Source organism: Histomonas meleagridis (assembly GCF_020186115.1).
Source record: "Histomonas meleagridis strain 2922-C6/04-10x chromosome Unknown contig_41, whole genome shotgun sequence".
Taxonomy (NCBI): Eukaryota; Parabasalia; order Tritrichomonadida; family Dientamoebidae; genus Histomonas; species Histomonas meleagridis.
This window is the reverse complement of record NW_027150885.1, coordinates 61043-82467: the sequence shown is the minus strand read 5'-3', so window position 1 is coordinate 82467 and position 21425 is coordinate 61043. Positions and strand designations below refer to the sequence as shown.

Here is a 21425-nt window from a genome sequence, read left to right as displayed (position 1 = left end):
AATAGTTTTACTTAATTCATTCACAAACATAACACAAAATGATTTAAATATATTAAATTTCGAATCTTTTAATTTTTTCACTCATTCCGAAAATCTCAAAATTTCAACATTTCTATCTATATATGGTGAACCAGATCATATAATTAATTGTGAATTAGTTCGAAGGACATTACAAATTAATGCGATTTCATTTTTTTATAAGGATAAAATATTAATATTAACTAATTCCAAAATCAATAAAAATAAAATTATTACATTCGAAGATAATACAAATGAATTTCTTCAACAAATTTTCGATTTAGAATTCGGTAAATTCAAATTGTTTTACTTCCATCCGATTATATCCATTAAGAAAAAAGACATATTTACTATATTCCCTTATCATTCACCTGATTCATTAAAATCATTTTCATTTTATACAACGTTAAATGGTTCTTTCATAATAAAATTCGAAGAAAATATTAATCCATCAATCATTAACTCAAAAGTTTTAATTCCATATTATTTAGAAAAGTGGTTAAATAATGTCATTTCTAATATGCAATATTTAATAGTATTAAATCAATTAGCTGGAAGATCATTCGAAGATATTTCAAGTTATCCAATTGTTCCGAGAATTATTAATTCTTATAAATCAGAGATATTTCTCGATGATTTCTCTAATTTAAGAGACTTAAAGATTCCAATTCCTGTAATTTCTGATCCTGATCAAAATCATGAGATGTTAAAAATCCGTGAAATTAATCAATCTCTTCATCATTGTGATAATTTATCAAATCCGATAATAGTTTCATCATTAATGATAAGGATTCAACCTTTTTTTGATTATCAATGGAAATTTAATAATGGATACGATGTTCCTGAACGATTTTTTAATTCGATTCCTATCAATCTTTCGATAGAACATTTTACTGCAACTGAATTTAATCCAGAATTATTTGTTTTACCCGAAATGTTTGTAAATATTAACAAATTTGATTTCCCGAATGGATATATGAAAAATGTAATTCTTCCAAAATGGGCTAAAAATCCAAGACATTTTATTGACTTACAAAAGTTTATGTTAGAATCAGATTCAATCAGAGAAGAATTAAATAATTGGATCGATTTAATTTTCGGATATAAAAGAGATGGCATTGAAGCTAAAAATGCTTTAAATCTTTTTAATCAATTCGGTTATTTAGAATTACCAACTAATGACCCTGAAATGGAAGATTATAGAAAGCAATGGTTAAAATCTTCTGGTTGTGTACCGAATAAATTGTTTTTAAATCCTCACCCAAAGTTTATACAACAAAATAACATCAAATCAATTGACGACGTCATTTTTGAACTAAATCCTGATTTGGGGTGCCCTTATCATTCAGTTGAAACTAAAAAAGGATTGATTATTATCGATCATAAAATATCAATTCTGAAATCAAAATCATTAGAAAATGATCATTTCATAATTTATGATCCGAGATTTTCTTTTGTTGTTGATTATGCAACCTCAAATGATCTTAATTTTTTAGTAATAACTTTCTCATTTTCTTTAATAATTGTATATTCGATAAGATATTCGGATAAAAATGTTTTAGGAATTGATCAATTAATAAGTCTTTTTAGATCTGAACCTTCTTTTTCAATCCTCATTGAAGGACATGCAATGTGCGCAACTATTTGTTCAAATGAAGTTGTTCTTTGGTCTTTTTCAAGTGGTATAATTTATAGTATAATTGAGATTAAAAATGTGACCGCAGCTGAGTTTGATGAAGAATTAAATGTATTATATTTGGCAGTTGATAATGAGTTGTTATTATATTCATTAAATGGTGAGTTTCTAAAAAAATTTGTTGTCGATGCAAAAATTTGTTCGATTTCATTGATCAAATTATCTTTCTCCGCCACAAAAAGATTTCCTGTATGTGGTTGCGAAGATGGAACTATTGTAATAATTGGTACGAAATTGGAAAATGGAGAACTCTTTGCTTATAATAAAAAGAAAATATCCCAATATCCGATCGCAAAATTCATCAAAAGAAAGAAAAAACTTCCATTTGTTGTTGATGCGTATGGAATGTTCACACAAAATTGTTAAATAAATAATGTTTATATGTGTTTTAAATATACTTTTTTAATTATATTAATTAGTGGTCCATTTTTGGTATAGTAGAAACATTTTTTGAAGTTTAGTATTAAATGATTTTAATTTTTTAATCTATTTTTAACAAATATGTATACATACACCAAATTTATATATTTGAATAAAAAGATCAAAAAAAAAAAAAGAAGACAAAAAAAAAAAAAAATTATATTTTCCCTAATATTTACAAATAAAAAAATAAAAACAAAAGAAAATTATGCATCATCAATAGTTTCGCTTGAACTACTTTCCAACAGATTATCTTCCATCTTAGACGCATCTATAGTTTCTTTCACTGGTTGTATAACATAAAAGTAGATGAAAACCGTTAACATGATGGAAAGCCCAACAAAATTCAAATACTTAACTACAATCTGCAAAACGTGATATATGAATGAGAGGAATACAGACAATATGTGTATGATTAGTACAGGGATTAAAAGAACGAAATATTTGGATATTTTCTTTTGATAATTTGTATTTATGACACTTCGATTGAGGTTCCTTTTGATTAGGATATACCTAATTAAACAAGAAAGAGTTGATAAAAGAACAAGAACTGCATAATAATTGGTTTGGAGACAATAATTATGAACTGTGTCATATGCTAAAAAAAATATTAAGTTTGGCAATTCATTGGATACGTAGACATTAGCAATACCAAGAGTGAGGGGAAGTATTACCCAAAGAAGTGAGTTAAGGATTAATGATCTATTATTATGACGTCTACCACGAATAATTTTATTGGTAGCCACCTCAATAATACCAAGAACAATTTCAAAAAATAAAGGAAGGATTATACAATGATCAATATAATTGAGTAAAGAACAAGTTAAAGATTTGGTATTCCTTTTAGAAATTTGATTTGGTATCCAACGAATATTTGATAACCCAGAAATAATACTGTATAACAAAGATGCAATGATAATTGCTGTTCTTGTGATCCAAAATTTATTGAATTCAAGATTTCGAAATTTTAACACATAAACAAGAAAGAAAATATCCATGACAATGAAAATAAACATGATTATAAGTGTGATAATATCGTTGATCGTGTCTGTTTCCATTTCTTTTCTGTTTTCCTTGGCGATGCCGTTAATCGAATTGGCTTTTTGAATAATCAGAAATATATTTAATTTTTCCATATATAAAAACAGTTATTTTGAACGGTTAACGATCATTTCTTATTCATAATCTGTTTTGTATGCAATAAACGTCTGTTTTGGCAGAAACCACTTCACCCTGTTTATTCTCCTGAAGATATTTTGATTTTTCTGTATCTTTTTTTAGAAAAAATCGGAGAAATTCATTCAAAAAACCTGAAGTATCTTTTTCATAGTCAAAAAATCAATTTCTTGTAAGAAATTCATATAAACATCAACATTATTTTTTTATAACTAATACAATGTATATCATTTGAGTAATAACCACTTTAAAAGATAATGGGTGAATATATTTAAATTTATCAATTATTAATATTGTTGATCAAATAATATTTCTTAAATTTATATAGAACATTTTCTGTTGTACCAGCATCAACGACATACAATTCAAGCAAATTTTTCACTTTGTCTCAAACATTTGGCTTTAAAAAACAAATTAAAAAGACTCATGATATTTATTGTTCGTATTTTTTTGTGTGTCGAAATCAGGTTTCAACCACATTTTTTTCATTCCTTTTCTTTGAACCAATAATTGGCTCTGAGAGTGCTTGTTTTATTGGCATGAAAGTTGCTGATTTGGTCAGACTTAGATTTCGAGTACTAGCAAGGCATGAACATCCGTGCTTTCTATATCTGAAACACATTTTTGTCTTGCTTTTACTGTTTAAAGGTACAAGATTTTTTTGTAATGAGTTGGTTGAATAATTAATTTGATTTTGTGTATTCCAATTTCTGATGCTTAAACGCTTAACATTGTTAACTGGCTTGGGCTCAAGTAAAATTTGTCTGAGTCTAAGTCTTTTATTTTGATCTGCTTGGAGAGAAAAAGTCATGATTTTTAAAACAGAGGAATTAAAATCTCTAAGGACCTCAAAGCTAGGATTCAACATCTTGCGTACCATGGTGAATATGTTCTTGGAGGCCCATGGAAGTGCCATTCCATTCATTGTGATAAATAATGCAGCAAGTGACCAGATGTCAGATGAGGCATTAGGGACACTTTTAGAGCCATTGAAGTACTCAGGTGGAAGCCATTGCATTTCAAGTGGGTTAAAAGTCTTGAACATGAAATTTATGGAAGTCGGTAATATGTAAAAATCTGTTAGGATGATCCTGTTGTCTTGGGTAATGAAAATGTTGGACGGTTTAATTGCGCTTGGATAGACTCCAGCTTTATGGATTAAATAAAAACGTTTAACAATGGAGATCCAAAGGTCATAAATACTATTTGGGTCAAAGCGGTGGAGGATCAGAAAGTCTGAAAGGTTTGGAAGATCAAGGTATGGTCTTATTAAATAAACCGAATCGTCTGTAATTAGCATGTCCACATAATTACAGACAAAATTGAGTGACCTGAGCTTCGTTATTCTTTCCTTTAGCATGTCTATCTTGTTAGGAGACCCAAATATACTTTTTGGAAAAGATTTACATATGAAATGTTGTTGACTTTCTTTATGAATTAATAATGAAGTTGAACTCAATGTACCAGGTGGAAGTTCTTTGATAAACAAGAAATCATGGAAATCTGGAATATGTATTGGCTTGATGATGTCTTTGAGCTCTGCCATATGATTCTGGTCGTTGCCAGTCCGCGCAGCTTTTTGAATATATATCAGGAGGAATTGAATAGTGTCTTGATATTTTCAAGAAATCTGGAGTTTCAAACGGTGAAATTAAATGGCCCTGTTGGCTTTTTCTGAAAAACATATTGAAACATTTGAAACAACTCAATTTAGTAAAACACTGCCTTTCAAAAAAACATAATCATTCAAAAAGTCGAGATTTTCACTGAAAAATTCCATTATCGGCACTTTGAATTTCGTGTGATAAATTTCGAACAATTGGTATCAACATCTTGGTTCAAGACACTTTGAAAATCTAAATTTTTCAGACCGCAGTGCTACAAGTGGGAAAGGTTTACCACTAATAAATGTTGGTGGTGAACATGAAGGCCATGCACACGCCAATTGATTATAATCTCTCATTTTCTTTGGCAAATATTCGAGGATAAAGATATTGAAAATTGATACAAACACAATGAGGAAGGGTTTCAACCAAATATTTGTGGTTGTAAAATGACGTAATATGAGTACAAGAATTTATTGTGAGAATAATGGATGGATAAAGATTATGAGTAATGCGACTTTAAATGTAAAGTTAATAAAAAGAATAAAATAATATAAAGAAATTAGATCACACCATTTAACTTGAAATTTTCGGAGATGTTGGAATCAAAAATAACCTTAATTTTGGAGGCTTTTTCATGTTTTAAGGCAAAAACTTACCTTGTATGCTTTTCACTCTTGATATCATGCCTATTTTTATGTACAAAAAAATTACAATTTTAAAATTGAGAATTTATTTTTGGAAGTTGCTAAATAACCAAACCTGGAATAAATCTGTTAATTTTCACCAAACTAAACTCCGATGAACATGAAATTATCTTGAAGAAAATATTTCAAAAAATTGAATATAAAAAAAATTGCATGATACACTCATGCTTTCTTGTATTAAAATAAATTTTTTTATTGGGTGATAAATGAGTTTATGACTTATTAGAATAAAGGAATTAAATACATACACGTATGACTTGACATTTCATAAAAGATACCAATTTTTTTCACAAATTCTCCTACATAAAGAAATACACTTAACGAACTTGGTTGCACTAGTGGTAAGCAAACATGTTGAGCATGTTTATTAACTGAGTTTTAAATACTATGTGTTAGTTGAAAATAATTGCTCAGTGGTGCAACTATCAGCCTAAATCAGAAAGACTCATCGTTGTTTCATCAGAGCATAAAAACATACTTTCCTAAAAAAGAAATTATTATTTTAAAATGTTGGGCCAAAGTCAAACTTTTTGATAGCAACGATAAGGGAAAATGTGGCTCGAACAACTTCATCATGATGAATGATTTATCAAAACAGTTTTAAGCATGAGTTGTATTGTTTGTTTGTATAATCATTAAATATTCTAAAAACCAAATATTTTAGTAACATTTTTTTAATTGCATGCTTTAACAATATTTTTATTTAATAAAAGGAAACCATGTTGGCGTTTTCGCACGATATTCTACATAATCTCTCCCAAACATCGAAACAAGGGCAGCTTCTTCATCTTGAATCCTATCACTGAAAAATTTCCATAATACAGCAAAAAAAGCTATAAACGATATTGGATTTCTAAGAAACATCTGTGTGCCCAAGGCAAAAATAAACATGCCTAAATATCCTGGGTGTCTGATATAGTGATATACTCCATTCGTGATAAGCTTATGTTGCTCAACCCGCCTATATGCAATGTGATGAGTGAATGATTTTTTTGCAGTGGTTTCTGCCTTCACACGAATAAACAATCCGACAATTATTAATAAAAACCCAAGCCACATAATAAAGCTTTGCATTGAAGTTTTGTAATCACCAAAAACATACGATTCTATCAGAAATTCAGCAATTCCGAAAGAAAATGCAAAAACAAATGGAACAGAAATTAGAGTTGCTCCTTTTGAATTATATTCTGAATGATTCTTTTTGCTTATTAAGTACTCGCTTGCATGGAAAAATATAATAAATCCAAACAATAAACCAATCTGTAAAGCTTCTGTTAGCATTTTGGAGCACCCCTCTCGGGGCACCCTAAAATGAGGAATTACCTTTTATAACAAACATGAATTCCAATATAAAAAGAATAAATCTGTTTAATCTTTCTTTACTTTTTCAACACCCCGTGATTTTGTACACATATTAGCAATTTTTAAAATAAAAAGGTAAATGTAGTAACTCAACCATGGTCCAAATATCGATTGCAATGATCTCAGAACCAAAGAGTTTACCCCGTATTCCACAGAATCCACTCTGCCTATAGAGGTCATAATTGCATGAGTAATTTGATCTATTGATGGATTCTGGAATTTGAGTTGTGCAGGTATATCCTCGCCCTGAAACCCAGTGTGTACTGTCGTGATTTTTATGTTTGTGACAGATGTTTCAAAAGAGATTTCTTTTCCGAATAACGAAAGTAATCCATTCGTCGAAAAGTACAAAGTGGGCATTGGGAAACGGAGGTGAGCTGCTAATGAAGAGATGATGCATATTGTGGATTTTTCTTTTATGTTTCTGTTTCTTTTTATAAATGATTTTGTGAGTAAGCAATAAGCAGTCGTTATTGTGTTAAGATAATCCGCTATATCTTGATCTGACATATCTGTGATTTGCTTTTGATCAGAATATCCCATGTTACAGAATAGAATTCCAATATCTCGATTTCCGCATTCATCAAAAATCTTGTCAACAGATTTTACATAAGTCTTGTCAACACAAACTGGGATGAATTGAATTCCTTTTGATTCAATCTCTTTCTTAAAATCTTGAAGTCGATCTTCTTCAGAGTCACATCCAATAATATTAATTCCTTGTGCTGCAAGTTTTTCTGAAATTTGCTTTCCAAGATCTGAGTTTGCACCAGTCACAATTGCCCATTCAGTTTTGAATTCTTTTTTACAGTCAACCTCTTTTGCGAAATACCCAATAGCCCACTTGTATAAGTAAAAAACGGCACGGAAAAGGGTAATTATGCCAAGGAAACAAAGCAGGACGGAAAACAAACTCATTTTTTTTTTGAATATGAATATCACTTTTTGAATTAGTAAAATACGTTTTGTCATTTTTGCGAGCATTTCTTTCTTCTCTCATTAAATGAAAACGCTTAATATTAGTGAACTATTTAATTGTCCATAAATTATCTTACTCCTCTAATGTGGGGAATCAGAATTAAAATTATATCTTCGAAAATATACAATAAAAATTTTGGATTAATCATAAAGGGAACTGATTTATTTTTCCAATTAGAAACCTGTTTCTGTTCTTTACTACTAAAAATAAATTAATATTATATTCTTCTAATTTGCTTGGGTTTTGGAAAAGAAAATCGATTTTTATCATAGTATGTCACTTGATTTGTCAATGTCTGCTTGGTTTTTGGTTCGTTTCCCAACATAGTGGATTTTTTTTAAATGACACAACTGATTTCCGTTGGCGTTGGCCAATGCGGAGTTCAAATGGCATCATCTTTCACTGATTTTTACATGTCTGAGAGCTCTAAGTATGTAGATCCTGATGCTTGTGGTAGGTTCTTTTTTGAAACTCGAGATAAAAAACATGTAGCAAGATGTGTTTTAATTGATACAGAAAGAAAGGCAGTTACAGACACACTTCAAAGCCGCACAGGCTCTACTGATTGGAAGTATGATCGTCAATCAATTTGGGCGCAAGGTTGTGGATCTGGAAATAACTGGGCATATGGGTATGAGCGCAATGGCTTTTCAGCACAAGGGGAGGTTATGGATCGTCTTCAACATCAAGCAGAGAAATGTGATCGGTTTGGTGGATTTGTTATGTTTCAATCATTAGCAGGTGGTACAGGAAGTGGACTTGGCTCACGTATTACCGAATGTACGCGTGATGAGTTTGGTCATCAAGCACATATTATCAACAATGTTGTTTGGCCATATGAAGCTGGTGAAGTTCTTGTTCAAAGTTACAACTCAGTGCTTTCACTTTCATGTCTTTCCAAGAACAGTGACGCTGTTATTATCACTTATAACGATGTTCTTCATGAGATCTGCTCTGATGTCAAAAGTGGTGCCGAAAATGTCACTTTTGCCGATATGAATACGATAATTTCGCAAAATCTCACAGGCCTTCTATTACCGTCCAGTGACATTTGTACAATACCTCTTTTAAGTCAACCACTTGGACATCTTGTTCCATTACCTAGTCGTCGACTTTTATCCATATTTTCACTTCCTATTGTTTCCGATGCAGCTCAAGGTTTTTCAGTTTTTAACTGGGATACACTTATATCAAATTGTTTATCAATGGTTTCAACTGGTAATTTCACAGGAAAGAATGTGTCGACTATTCGACGTGTTATAGATCCACGTTCAACATTAATGAAGAAATGCGATTCGTTATGGATAGTGTTACGTGGAAATGAAATTTCGGAAGGGAAAACAAGATTAAAGCAAAACGAACTTTTGAAATGTAATCGATTTTTTGCTAAAGATAATGACACGCCTATAATGACATCAACGAACACGCGACAATTTAATCGACAAGAGAAATCTGTGAATATACTCGCGAACTCACAGTGCATTATTCCTTATTTGGAAAGACTGTTGGAGAAATGTCATAGTATGATTGAAAGCTCTGCTTATTTGCATCAATACATGAATGCAGGAGTAAGTGCGGAATGGATAAATGAGGACAGAATGTTCTTGGAACAGGTGCTGGCTGAATATAAGAAAATGTAATTTGTATATATAATAATAAATAATAATTAATTTAATTCGAGTTTGTATTGAACTAAATGACTAATCGTTAAGTTATGTATACTAAATGAAATATCAAAATCGATTTTATCAAGTGGTTAAGTTCTTCACATATTAAAAATTATTACTATTATGTCAAAATTCATACACAAATTTATTATTTTTATTTCCAATTCATACATAGGTTTAAAGCAATAGTGATTTAAAATAATAAAAGAAAATCTGTTTTGAATTATTCTCATATAAAAACAATGAATATACATGATAAAAATGAAATGATAGTTGGAAATAATAATTTTTTATTATGGTTTCAAATTCCCAAGAGGAAAGCTCAAAATTTTGAGCTTTGAGATATTGATTAATTATTTCCATTTTTTTTAAGTTGTTTAACTTATTTAGTGCTTATTTCACTAAGTGCTTTTACAATTTCAGTGTAACAATTTTTTGATGCACATGCAAGTGCTGTGTCAAATATTTTTAACAATTATCATATTTTATATAGGAATTTCAAATTATGAAAATGAATATTATTTAAAACAAATAAACATTTTTAGCATTAATATCGCTTCCTTCTTGTTTGATAAGTAATTTAACTATTTCAGTATAACCATTTTCAGATGCCGCAATAAGTGCTGTATAAAATAATTAAAATAAATTCCAAGTGTTATTTTGAAACATTAAATTAATAAAATAAATAAAAAACAAATCAAATAAAAACTTTTAGCATTAACATTAATTACTTTTTGTTCAAGAAGTATTTTAACGATTTCTAAATGGCCATTTAATGATGCATGAATAAGTGCTGTACGAAATAAAATAAATAATTTTTAAATCATACATTGAAACGCCAAATCATTAAAATAAACATTAAATAAAGCAAATAAATATCTTCAGCATTAATATCAATTCCTTCTTGTTTAAGAAGTAATTTAACAATTTCTGTTCGACCAATTTCAGATGCCCATATAAGCGCTGTATTAAATAATATAAACAATTTTTAAATATTACTATGAAACCTGGTATTATTATTATATATATTAAATAAAATGATTAAATATCTTTAGCATTAATATCGATTCCTTTTTGTTCAAGAAGTAATTTAACTGTTTCTAAGTGACCATTCATGGATGCAAGCATTAGTGCTGTTTGAAATAACTTAAATAATTTCCAAATACTATTTTGAATTACCGAATTATTAAAATAAAATTTAAATATAATTAATAAATGTTTTTATCGTTAACATCAATTCCTTTTTGTCCATGAAGTAACTTAACTATTTAAGTGTGACCATTTGAAACTGCTGCTAAAAAGGCTGTATCAAATAATTTAAAGAATTTCCGAAAATTATTTTGAAATATGAAATTATTAAAATAAATTATAAACAAAACGAATAAATATTTTTATCATTGGTATTAATTCCTTCTTGTTCAAGAAGTATTTTAACTATTTCTGTATAACCATTTTTAGATGCAATCATAAGTCCTCTTTCAAATACACAAAATAATTACCAAACATTATTAATAAATGTTAAAATATTAAAATATATTCTAAACAAATTAAAAAAATAATTTTATTATTGATATCTAAACAATTTTTTCCTATAATATATTGAACGAGTTCAAAGTTTCCTGATTCTGATGCATAAATTAAAATATTGCGTGGCATTTGATTATTTAATAAGATATAAATTACCATTTCTAGCTGTTTCATTAATTATATTTTCATCAATTTTAATTCCTTTTTCATCCAAAATTGAAAAGATTTCGTAATTTTCATTCTCAGTACAAAGTGATCTTAAATCATTTATAGATTTATCTTCTAATTTGTTTTCATAAATATATTTAAAGATGTTATTTTGGTGAAATTTAATTGCAGCTTCATATGCATCTTCAAATGATGAATGATTTTGTTCACATAAATGAATTATCTCTAAATTTCCACCAGAAACTGCATATTTACCTGTATTGTCTAATTTTGCTCCATTCATAAGTAAATATTTAAAACATTTAACTGAAGAAAAAAATGCTGCATAATCAATTAATGTAACATTTTCTTCATTAATAAATGAACATCTTTCATAAAGTGATGGCTCAATTGTTTTGTTAAAATCAAAATTTGCTTGTGATGTTATTTCTTGAAGTTCTTCTATTTCATCATTTCGAATTATTTTTGCAATTTCAATTGGATTATGTCCTTCTTTAATATATTTTTTATGAAGTTCCCAATCATTCTTTGAAACTTCTATATAATTTTTCTCAATGCTCAATTCGTATAAATCAATTTTACTATGTCCTATTTGAATGTTAGAATTTGTTGCTTCATGATGCTCAAAAAATTGTGCTGGTATATTATTGATGATTTCTGCACTAATTAAATTTCGTTCAATCATTTTCTCAATTAAAAAAATGATTCTTGAGAGCGAATTTTAGATATATAATTACAGAAAATTTGGAGAATTCTTGAATTATTTTTATTAATTTCTTCTTCCTTTTTTTGAATTGCTTCCAAATAATTTATATACGATTCATTGATTTCTTTTTGTGAATAAAATGCGGAATAAACCAATTTACTAATTCTCAAATTAAATGAATATGGATAATTTTCATCAAATAATTTCATTGTTTGTTCAGCTGATGATTCAAAATTTTCTTGAGTCAAATGAAATATGATATGTTCAAGTTTAGAAAGTACTTCTTTGTCGTTTGCTTGATACATTGGGAATTTTTTCGGATAATTAACTAATAACACTTGACTTTTTGATATAAATTTTGAAATGTTTATTCATTTTTTATCCAGTGTTAAGTGACAGTTAATAATTTTCTTTTAAAATTAAAATATTTAATCATAATAATCACAGATGTTATAACATGAAAGTTTTGAGTTTTTCCTAAATTGTGGTTCAAAGTATCTGATATTAAACAATTTTTCCATATTTTGAATCATAAATTATATTTACATTAAATCTTTACTTAAATCTTTAAAAAAGAAAATAATTTATTTAAATAATTTATCTTCTACTTCCTCTATAATCATCATAATATCTATCATCGTAATATCTATCATCATAATAACCATACCTTGGGTCGATGTCAAGCCTTCTCATTCTTTGTCGATCATCTCTTCTTGGGTCATAGCTTCTCGAAGGATATCTTGGGCTTTGATATCTGCTTTGTCTTTGCTCAGTGTGTTGTCTTCTTTCTATTCTTTTATCCACATTTTGTTCTTTTTTACTTTCGTTTTGTTGTTTCTTTTCTTCTGTTTTCTTTTCTTCTTTTTCTTTATCAGTTGCATTACTTTCCGCATTATTATTATTATCATTTTCTGTTTCATTTTTATTTGGCGATTCGACTTTTGTTTCTTCAATTGTATTTTCTTCTGTTTCAGTTGCATTTTCTTCAATTTTAGGTGATTCAATATTAACATTTTCATCTGTTTTAACTTCTTCAATTTCTTGAATTGGTGAAACATATTCTGTTTTCAACATTGTACTTAACTTATCTTTATAAGTTCGAATTCTATTCATGTTTTCTTCAGGAATTTCTTCCAATAAATCAAGAATTGCTCTTTTATGATCCGTTTTTAATGGGAAATATTTTATAATTTGACTTAAAAATGCAACGACATTCAAAAAAGTTGATTTCTTTTCGAAAATTAATCTTACTTTTTGGATTAATATTTCGTGCGTTTCAATTTCTTCTTCACGATTATGGACTAAACTTAAAATCTTTCTAACGAAAAACCCAAAACATCGACTTTCTTCATAAGTCGACGAATATATTATAAAGTGTAAACACTTGAAAACGCTACGAATAAAATCAATTAATGAAAAGCTATGACACCAATGTGCCATTCGATTAATAAATATTCCGGAATAAATCGCATCGATTTGTGATAATAAAGATCTTGGCACAATACAATATCGAACAAATAATTCATATGAATTAAAGTCAGAAAACCAATCGTCACAAATTGTTATTATTTCTTCTTGAAGACTTTGTACATAATTTTCTTGTTTATCTTTGTTGGATTCGATTTGCATTTCGATTAATTGATAATCACAGATACTATTGTTATCTTCATTCTTACTTAATTCATCGATTTTTTTCTTAATCGATTCTATTAAATTTTCAAAAGTTATTTTTGGCACATGAAAATGTTTAAGTTCATATCTCCAAAAATATGAAAAAAGAGCTTTAGAAATACCTTCGGGTGCTAAACTTTCGGCATTACATCTATCTGATGTTTTATCACATACAATATGAAATGCGGAAGGTAAAGAAAACGAAAATTGTTCGATTAAATCATTCGGCGACAAATTATCGAATGATATAAATTCACAAACAGTTAAAAATGTGAATTTAATATTATCTAAATCATCCAAAATATTAATTTCATTTGTAAAATTATCATTTAAATATAAGTTATCATGCATATTATCAAGTAAACTTAAAATTGTTAAACCTAAGTTATTATTACCAAGTAAAATGTTTGTTAAATAAGAAGATCTTTCGACAAATGTTTCATTGTTTTCATTCAATGAATTATATCGTAATAAAAGTCGTGAAAGATTTTCTCCTGTTCGTAATTCGATTTCAGAATTTGTCAAATTTCCTTTATATTCATAATTAGTTAATGTCGTAATAAATGAAGCTAAAATTCGTGAATGTGAAATAGACCTTTTAGAAAGTCCGTCACGAATTTCGATTAAATATGATACAATATCAAATGATATATATTGATCTGCTGCTAATAATGCCATAAACATTCCGACATTATTAATCCATGGTGGGACTCTATCAGTGGGAATATTCTTAAGGAATTCCCACATCAAAAAGTCTAATGATAAAATAGATACATCAGTTAATGATAAAACTAAAAACTTAGGTGGAATCGGTTGATTAAAATCTGTTACCATCGAAAAATATAATTTCGTTACAATATGTGGTGCGCGCATAAATTGCCATGCAACTTTACGTGAAAACTTTGGCGCTGAATCACCTGCAATTCTTCTTGAGATAGAAGACATTCGACCTTTGACATGTGCTGATAATAATTTCATGTCAGGGATTTGATTACATGCTTCAGAAAACTTTTCATATATTTGACATCGAACTTTAAATGAATATTTTTTAAGGGATGAAAAAATAATGTTTGATAATTGCCATGAAATATCTTTCATTTGACACATGGATGGTAATATAAAATTGGAATATAAATGTATTGGTAAATTATCTAAACGACAAATTAATGCAACAAGTTGTGGATCAGTACAATGACATGATAAAAGTGTAAGCATTTCAATATTTAGTGGATTTTCTAAAAATGATTCTGGATCACTGTTAAGTTCATTAAGAAGAAATCCTGTAACATAATCTGCAACATGTGGAATGGAACATGGATCAATTTGTGAAAATTTTCGAATTGAATTGATATTGATCGTCTGTAACATCATTTGAATATGAGGCGAATTATAGAGAATTTCTTTGGCACTTCGATATTCCATTTCCCTTTGTTTGTAAATGGCAGTACGTTGAAGTTCTTTAGGTTCACCAGGTAAATAAGTTTTGGATTTTTCAAGTTCAACACAAAAAAGATTTATTGCATTCGAATAATTACTTTTAAGATTCGTAAGAAGACCTTTAAGTTGATTGACAATACTCCATTGTTGTTCTTGTGGAATGATTCCTTCATCGAAAAAATAAAATAATAATGATATTAAACCAGCATCAAAACCTTTGTCTAATTTGTAAAGAAGCAATGATATAACATGATCAATGGAAAAGTTTTTTAGAATCGGATAATAACGTTTTGAATCACTTTGTAACGATAGAAAATCAAAAAGAAATAAAATAATTGAATCTGGGTCAAGACTAAATCGACCAATAATTGGGTTGAGATCAGGAATTGGATTTTGAAATAACGCAGTAACTAAGTTACTAAAACCTTCTGGATTTTGTTCAAACAATTGGTATTTTGTAAACTGAAATGTTTGTTTCAGTGAAGGTGCATAATAACCAATGAATTGGACACTATCCTTAAGTCCGATTTTATTAATATCTGTGCGATCAAATGTAAGAAATAAATAACTAGTAAGATCAGGAAATTGTGTTGTAAGTTCAAAGCATAAGCCGTAGAAGAGCTTGAGAGAATCAGGACCAAAAGGTCCATTTGATTTAATAAGAGAAAGAAATGTCCATAAAATACTAGAAAGTTCCAATGGAGTTGTCTGATTTTGAAGAATTTCAGTAGCAAATTCTTCTATTTTTTGATTACCATTTCTTAGAAAAAAATTTAGACTCGAAATAATTTGATTTTTGGAACTCATTGGTTATGTAAAATGTCGTCAAAATTCAGTCAATTTTTTTTGGATCAAAATTTACTCTATCATCCAATTATAGCATTATCTCTAATTCTTCAACTTATGACTAAAAGGAGGCTAATTTTCAAAAACAATGATATAACATCTCAAAGAATTTTAATTCAATTATAAAATGAATCATATTGTATGATCATATATTAAAGCCACAATTATAAAATCTAAATTACTTCCTGAAATGTTTTTGGAATAGGTAAACTGTTATCCAACATTCCACCAAAAAATTGAATTTTAAGAAATTTGAAGAAAGTAACAAATTTTCATACAGGCAGAGTATATACTATCCATTATCTTTAGGTATATCAGGCCTTTTAATTATTTTCTGAGTTTCAATAAAATTCCAATTAATTTAAATTAAAATGAACAGAAAAATGATTTGTGAAAAATAAAAAAGTTTATGTATACAATTATTCTTCTTTCTTCTTTGTTTGTCCAAGAAGAACTTTATGAATATGTGGAACAACACCTGCAGATGCAATTGTAATGTTGGAAAGAAGCTGATTTAATTCTTCATCATTGCGAATTGCAAGCATGATATGACGTGGGGAAATTCTTGTCTTTTTGTTATCACGAGCTGCATTTCCGGCAAGTTCCAAAACTTCGACTGTAAGATATTCGAGAACTGCTGCCATGAAAACTGGAGCACCTGCACCAACACGATCTCCATAACGACCTTCACGAAGGAAACGATGAAGACGACCTACTGGAAATTGAAGTCCAGCACGACTTGATCTTGTCTTTGGATGAGCGCGTTCTCCATCAACTGCTGTTTTTGTAGCTGTTTTCTTAACACCTTTCTTTGCTGGCATAAAAAAATATTGTTTTTGTTCTTCATTGAATTAATGGGCGCAATTCATTCACACAATTAATGCTGGTCTAAAATGACATTATTTTATAGCGGGAATATATTTAAAATATTCGTCAAAAAACAATGGAACCAAAACGGCATTATATTTTCTGAATATCCAACACAAAAAATGCATTGAAAAACATGGGGCTCAATTCGACATTATTATTTATTCAATTTTTACTCTGAAATATTTGAGACGTGGAATGACATTTTTACATAAAAGAGATTTTTGGAGGGTTTTTCTTTGGCTATCATTTTTAAGATGTCAACAAAGAAACCAGCCTCAAAGACACCAACCGAAAAGAAGCCAGCTGTTGAAGGAGAAGCTCCAGTCGAAACTGAAAAAGAAAAGAAGCAACGTCATAAGAAGAGGAATGAATCTTTTTCATCTTACATCTTTAAAGTACTCAAACAAGTTCATCCAGATATTGGAATTTCTAACAAAGCTATGTTAGTTATGAATAACTTTGTTACAGATATTTTTGAACGTATTGCACGTGAAGGTGCTCGACTTGTCGACATGAACGATCGTAACACACTTGGATCTCGCGAAATTCAAACAGCAGTTCGTCTTGTTCTTCCAGGAGATTTAGCCAAGCACGCTGTTTCAGAAGGTGGTAAAGCAGTCGCAAAATTCAACGCCGAGTAAACCATGTAAATCATTTAATTTCCCCTTAAAAAAACACTTCACTGACTAATTCCAAATTCTCGAACGTAAGTCACATCACATTGCGTAAAAGTTCTGGCTTTGTGCCCAAAAGTATCAACTTTTTAAATGCTTTAAACGGAAAATTGGGATAAACCGATTTGTAAACTGTGATATCGGTGAAACTGACTGAAAAAATTTGTCAAACCACCAGCAAAATCAATCCACTCAAAATTCAATACAATACGAACGGAAATTGCTTTTTGAATGCATAGAAAACCACCCAATTGACCTTTCACCTCATTTTTTAAAACCATCAATCATGGGAGGACCTCCTGGTATTTTAACTAAGATAGTCGCATTCGTATGCGCAGGCGCACAAGTCTTATCTGGAGCAACATTCATTTATTACTATTCTAAATATATCACTGATAAAACACCATCAGTTACTCTTGGCTGTACACCACAACCACGTTGGAATGGATGTAGCGGAAGCGCAAACCTCGGTTGGTACTTAACCTTCTCTCTCTTTGCCTTTGGTATCATGTCATTCATTTTCGGTATCGCTGAAATTGGTCTTCTTTTCTTCACAAAATACTTCAGCGCTGTAAGTAGTCCATTACTCCGTGGTCTTGTTTATGTTCTCAAAGGACTTGCTGTTTTTGGTGTTGCAGGTGATCTTGGTATTTCAGCTGGTGTCATTGAAATGGTCTGTGGCGCATTTCTTGTTATCTTCTGGATCCTTACAGTTACAGTCTGGAAGTAAGCAATAAACAATTCATGAAATTGAAATTCTTTTATACATTTTTTTAATGATAATAATAAAAGTGATCATTTCTCAATTTTTCTATGCCATTCAAACGAGACCGTTAAGAAGGGCGACCGTTTATATTTGTCTGGCCACTTTAAAATGACCCAATTTATTCGTCCTCCAATCATTCTTCTGAGAGAAGGAACAGACCAATCACAAGGATTGGGGCAAATCATTTCTAACATTAATGCATGTCATGCCATCGGTGAAATTCTTTCAACAACTTTAGGCCCACGTGGTATGGACAAGTTAATCCATAACGGAGACAAGCGTGCCATTGTTACTAATGATGGTGCTACCGTTATGCGTGAATTAGACATTGTTCATCCTGCAGCTCAACTTCTTGTTGAAGTTGCTAAATCACAAGACGAAGAAATTGGTGATGGTACCACTTCTGTTGTAGTTCTTAGCTGCGCACTTCTTGATGCAGCACGTCCATATTTAGAAGATGGTGTTCATCCTCAATTCATATGTCGTTGCTATCGCAATGCCCTTAATACAGTCGTTCAAACCCTCGATAAAATAGCAGTTAACATCAATGCCAGCGAGCGTTCAATTCTTGAAAGTTGTGCTGCTACTACACTTCGATCCAAATTAGTCAGTGACAAACGCGAATTCTTTGCCAAAATGATTGTAGACGCCGTTGAAAGTCTTGACTCCAACTTACGAATTGAAGATTTAGGAGTTAAGATGGTCAAAGGTGGTGGCATTGAGGATTCATTCTTTGTTCCTGGTGTTGCCTTCAAGCGCACATTCTTCTATGCCGGTTTTGACCAACAGCCCAAACATTTTACAAATCCAAAGATATTATTATTAAATGTCGAATTAGAATTACAAGGCGCCTCATCCGACTCCGAAGTCCGCGTAGAAGATCCCAAGAAGTACCAAGAAATCGTTGATGCTGAATGGAAGATCATTCAAGACAAACTTAACAATTGTCTCAACTGCGGCGCTAATGTTGTCCTAAGTCGTAAGCCAATAGGCGACATCGCAACGCAGTTCTTTGCCGACCACGACATCTTCTGCGCTGGCCGTGTTCCGGAAGAAGATATGAACCGCACAGCCAAAGCCACCGGCGGCATCATATTATCCACAACGACAGACATCCATCAAGAGTCACTTGGCACATGCGAAACATTTGAAGAGCGCCAAGTCGGAAAGAAGCGGTTCAATGTATTCACTGGCTGCAAAGGCAAATCCGCTACAATTGTGTTACGTGGCGGCGCTAAACAATTCTTAGAAGAGGCCGAACGTAGTATACATGACGCGATAATGATCGTGCGCAGGGCTAAGAAGGCCGGAAGAATCGTCGGCGGCGCGGGCGCTGTCGAGATGACATTAGCCAAAACATTAAATGAGAAGGCGATGAAAATGGACGGAAAGAGCCAACTCATCATCCAAGCATACGCGAACGCACTCGAAAGTATTCCAAGAGCGTTAGCGAATAATGCCGGATTCGACTCGTTCGAAATATTAAACAAGCTGAGATTCGCACACGCGAAAGATGGCGAAAACGGAATATGGATGGGCGTAGATATAGAGAAAGGCGACGTCGTGGACGCAGTGAAGGAATTCATTTGGGAGCCGCTGGTGGTGAAGATGAACGCAATGAAGGCGGCGACAGAGGCGGCATGCACAATTCTGTCTGTGGATGAAACTGTTTCGATTCCGGAACATGAAACAACATTCGATACGGGAATGCCCGGACAACAACAGAATGTACAACGTGGAAGAGGAGGAATGCCAATGCCTCAGATGGGAGGACTACCCGGAATGCACTGAACAGAAACTGAATAAACTTCAAATGAAAAAATTATTTATCAAATAATTTAAGTTGCCAGTGTATTGATACAGATCTTAAGATTGCTTTTGAAAAAATTCAATAGTTTATTTCCGTTTTTGGGTTGACTAAACTCGTTAAAAAGTCAGAATAAAGTATTGAATTATAACTATAATTTGTGTTTTCTTTGACAAAAAAATCGACAAAATAAGCTGTTTTTACCATGCGCTCTCCTTACTTGTTTCAAGGCTATGTTAATTTGCTTTAGTCAATGCAAAATGTGCGGCAACCTCCTCTCATTTCGTTGTATCAATGAATTTTAAATTAATATTCGGCCCTACAGATTTTTTGATATATTAATTAATTCGTATTTAAATGATTTCAAAAATTCTTTGAAGTAAAGATGTTTTGAAACGTGCTATGATGTAAACCACTCATGTATTTGACAGATTGACACTCCATTCTTATTTGAATAGTTTATTTTGAAAAGATGTTATCATCATATTCGATATCAAATCCTTTGAAATTGCTTCACCATATCAATAAGGGCTCATTTCTTTGAGGTCATTTATTGAACATAAAAATACGAAAGAATATATGAAAATATTTATGATTTCAGGCATTTTCATGTATCACACTTTTCGAATTGAAAGTACAGCTTTACATAAGAAAATTACAAGTTATATCATTAGTGGAATCAAAATACTTTTGATTGTCCAAATCATCAAATCAAAAAAATCAAAGTTATTTCAAAGAACGCAAAGTGCAAACACAATTTTCATACTTATTGTCTTTATCTCATATTTATGAAAATTATGATCCAAGTACGAATACACTCTTCATAAATCAAAGTGATCTTCCAACTGATTACGAAAATGATGCTGAACATGTTGTAATAGAATATCCAGTGAAAACAATTCCAAATAATGCTTTTAAGAATTGGAAAAAAATAATTTCAGTCAAAATGAACGAATCAGTTACAGTAATTGGTTCATATGCATTTGCAGGATGTTCAGCATTAGAAAGTATCACAATTCCTGATTCAGTTACTGATATATAGGGTGTTCAAAAAGTCATGACCCCCCCTCCTATCTCAATGAATAAACAATTTTAGATATTCTTGTTTATTTATGTGATATAGTATTCTCCATTGTTTTCTATTATCCACTTCAATCTTTTGATCCATTCCAAGAACACGCTTTGAAGCTCTTCAAAATTGACGTGTTCCCATGCCGTTAAAATTTGAGTTTTTAATTGATGTTTCGATTTTATCTCTTTATCTTCCAAATATTTTTTTTTTTTTTTTTATAACCAAAAGTCGCATGGGCTGATGTCAGGGGAA

At 30.5% G+C, this 21425-nt stretch overlaps 8 protein-coding genes across 8 annotated transcripts; 4 read left to right on the top strand and 4 right to left on the bottom strand.

Annotated features, from left to right (window-relative positions):
- Positions 1-3773: 3773 nt before the first annotated feature.
- GO595_006232 (CAMK family protein kinase) lies at positions 3774-4856 on the bottom strand (the record flags this gene model as incomplete). The annotated part of the gene is made up of 1 exon (XM_067919562.1): positions 3774-4856. The coding sequence occupies one exon, from the start codon at positions 4854-4856 to the stop codon at positions 3774-3776; it is 1083 nt and encodes a 360-aa protein (XP_067773547.1).
- Positions 4857-6989: 2133 nt separating this feature from the next.
- Positions 6990-7901, bottom strand: GO595_006231 (putative short-chain dehydrogenase; the record flags this gene model as incomplete). Its single annotated transcript, XM_067919561.1, has 1 exon — positions 6990-7901. The coding sequence occupies one exon, from the start codon at positions 7899-7901 to the stop codon at positions 6990-6992; it is 912 nt and encodes a 303-aa protein (XP_067773546.1).
- A 402-nt stretch (positions 7902-8303) lies between these two features.
- Positions 8304-9602, top strand: GO595_006230 (tubulin delta chain; the record flags this gene model as incomplete). The annotated part of the gene is made up of 1 exon (XM_067919560.1): positions 8304-9602. One exon carries the CDS (start codon positions 8304-8306, stop codon positions 9600-9602), a length of 1299 nt encoding a protein of 432 aa, XP_067773545.1.
- Positions 9603-12627: 3025 nt separating this feature from the next.
- On the bottom strand, positions 12628-15945 carry GO595_006229 (THO complex subunit 2; the record flags this gene model as incomplete). The annotated part of the gene is made up of 1 exon (XM_067919559.1): positions 12628-15945. One exon carries the CDS (start codon positions 15943-15945, stop codon positions 12628-12630), a length of 3318 nt encoding a protein of 1105 aa, XP_067773544.1.
- A 458-nt stretch (positions 15946-16403) lies between these two features.
- GO595_006228 (Histone H2A) lies at positions 16404-16805 on the bottom strand (the record flags this gene model as incomplete). Its single annotated transcript, XM_067919558.1, has 1 exon — positions 16404-16805. The coding sequence occupies one exon, from the start codon at positions 16803-16805 to the stop codon at positions 16404-16406; it is 402 nt and encodes a 133-aa protein (XP_067773543.1).
- Positions 16806-17108: 303 nt separating this feature from the next.
- Positions 17109-17495, top strand: GO595_006227 (Histone H2B; the record flags this gene model as incomplete). The annotated part of the gene is made up of 1 exon (XM_067919557.1): positions 17109-17495. One exon carries the CDS (start codon positions 17109-17111, stop codon positions 17493-17495), a length of 387 nt encoding a protein of 128 aa, XP_067773542.1.
- Positions 17496-17814: 319 nt separating this feature from the next.
- Positions 17815-18258, top strand: GO595_006226 (uncharacterized protein; the record flags this gene model as incomplete). The annotated part of the gene is made up of 1 exon (XM_067919556.1): positions 17815-18258. One exon carries the CDS (start codon positions 17815-17817, stop codon positions 18256-18258), a length of 444 nt encoding a protein of 147 aa, XP_067773541.1.
- A 144-nt stretch (positions 18259-18402) lies between these two features.
- On the top strand, positions 18403-20085 carry GO595_006225 (T-complex protein 1 subunit eta; the record flags this gene model as incomplete). The annotated part of the gene is made up of 1 exon (XM_067919555.1): positions 18403-20085. The coding sequence occupies one exon, from the start codon at positions 18403-18405 to the stop codon at positions 20083-20085; it is 1683 nt and encodes a 560-aa protein (XP_067773540.1).
- Between the last annotated feature and the right edge of the window lie 1340 nt (positions 20086-21425).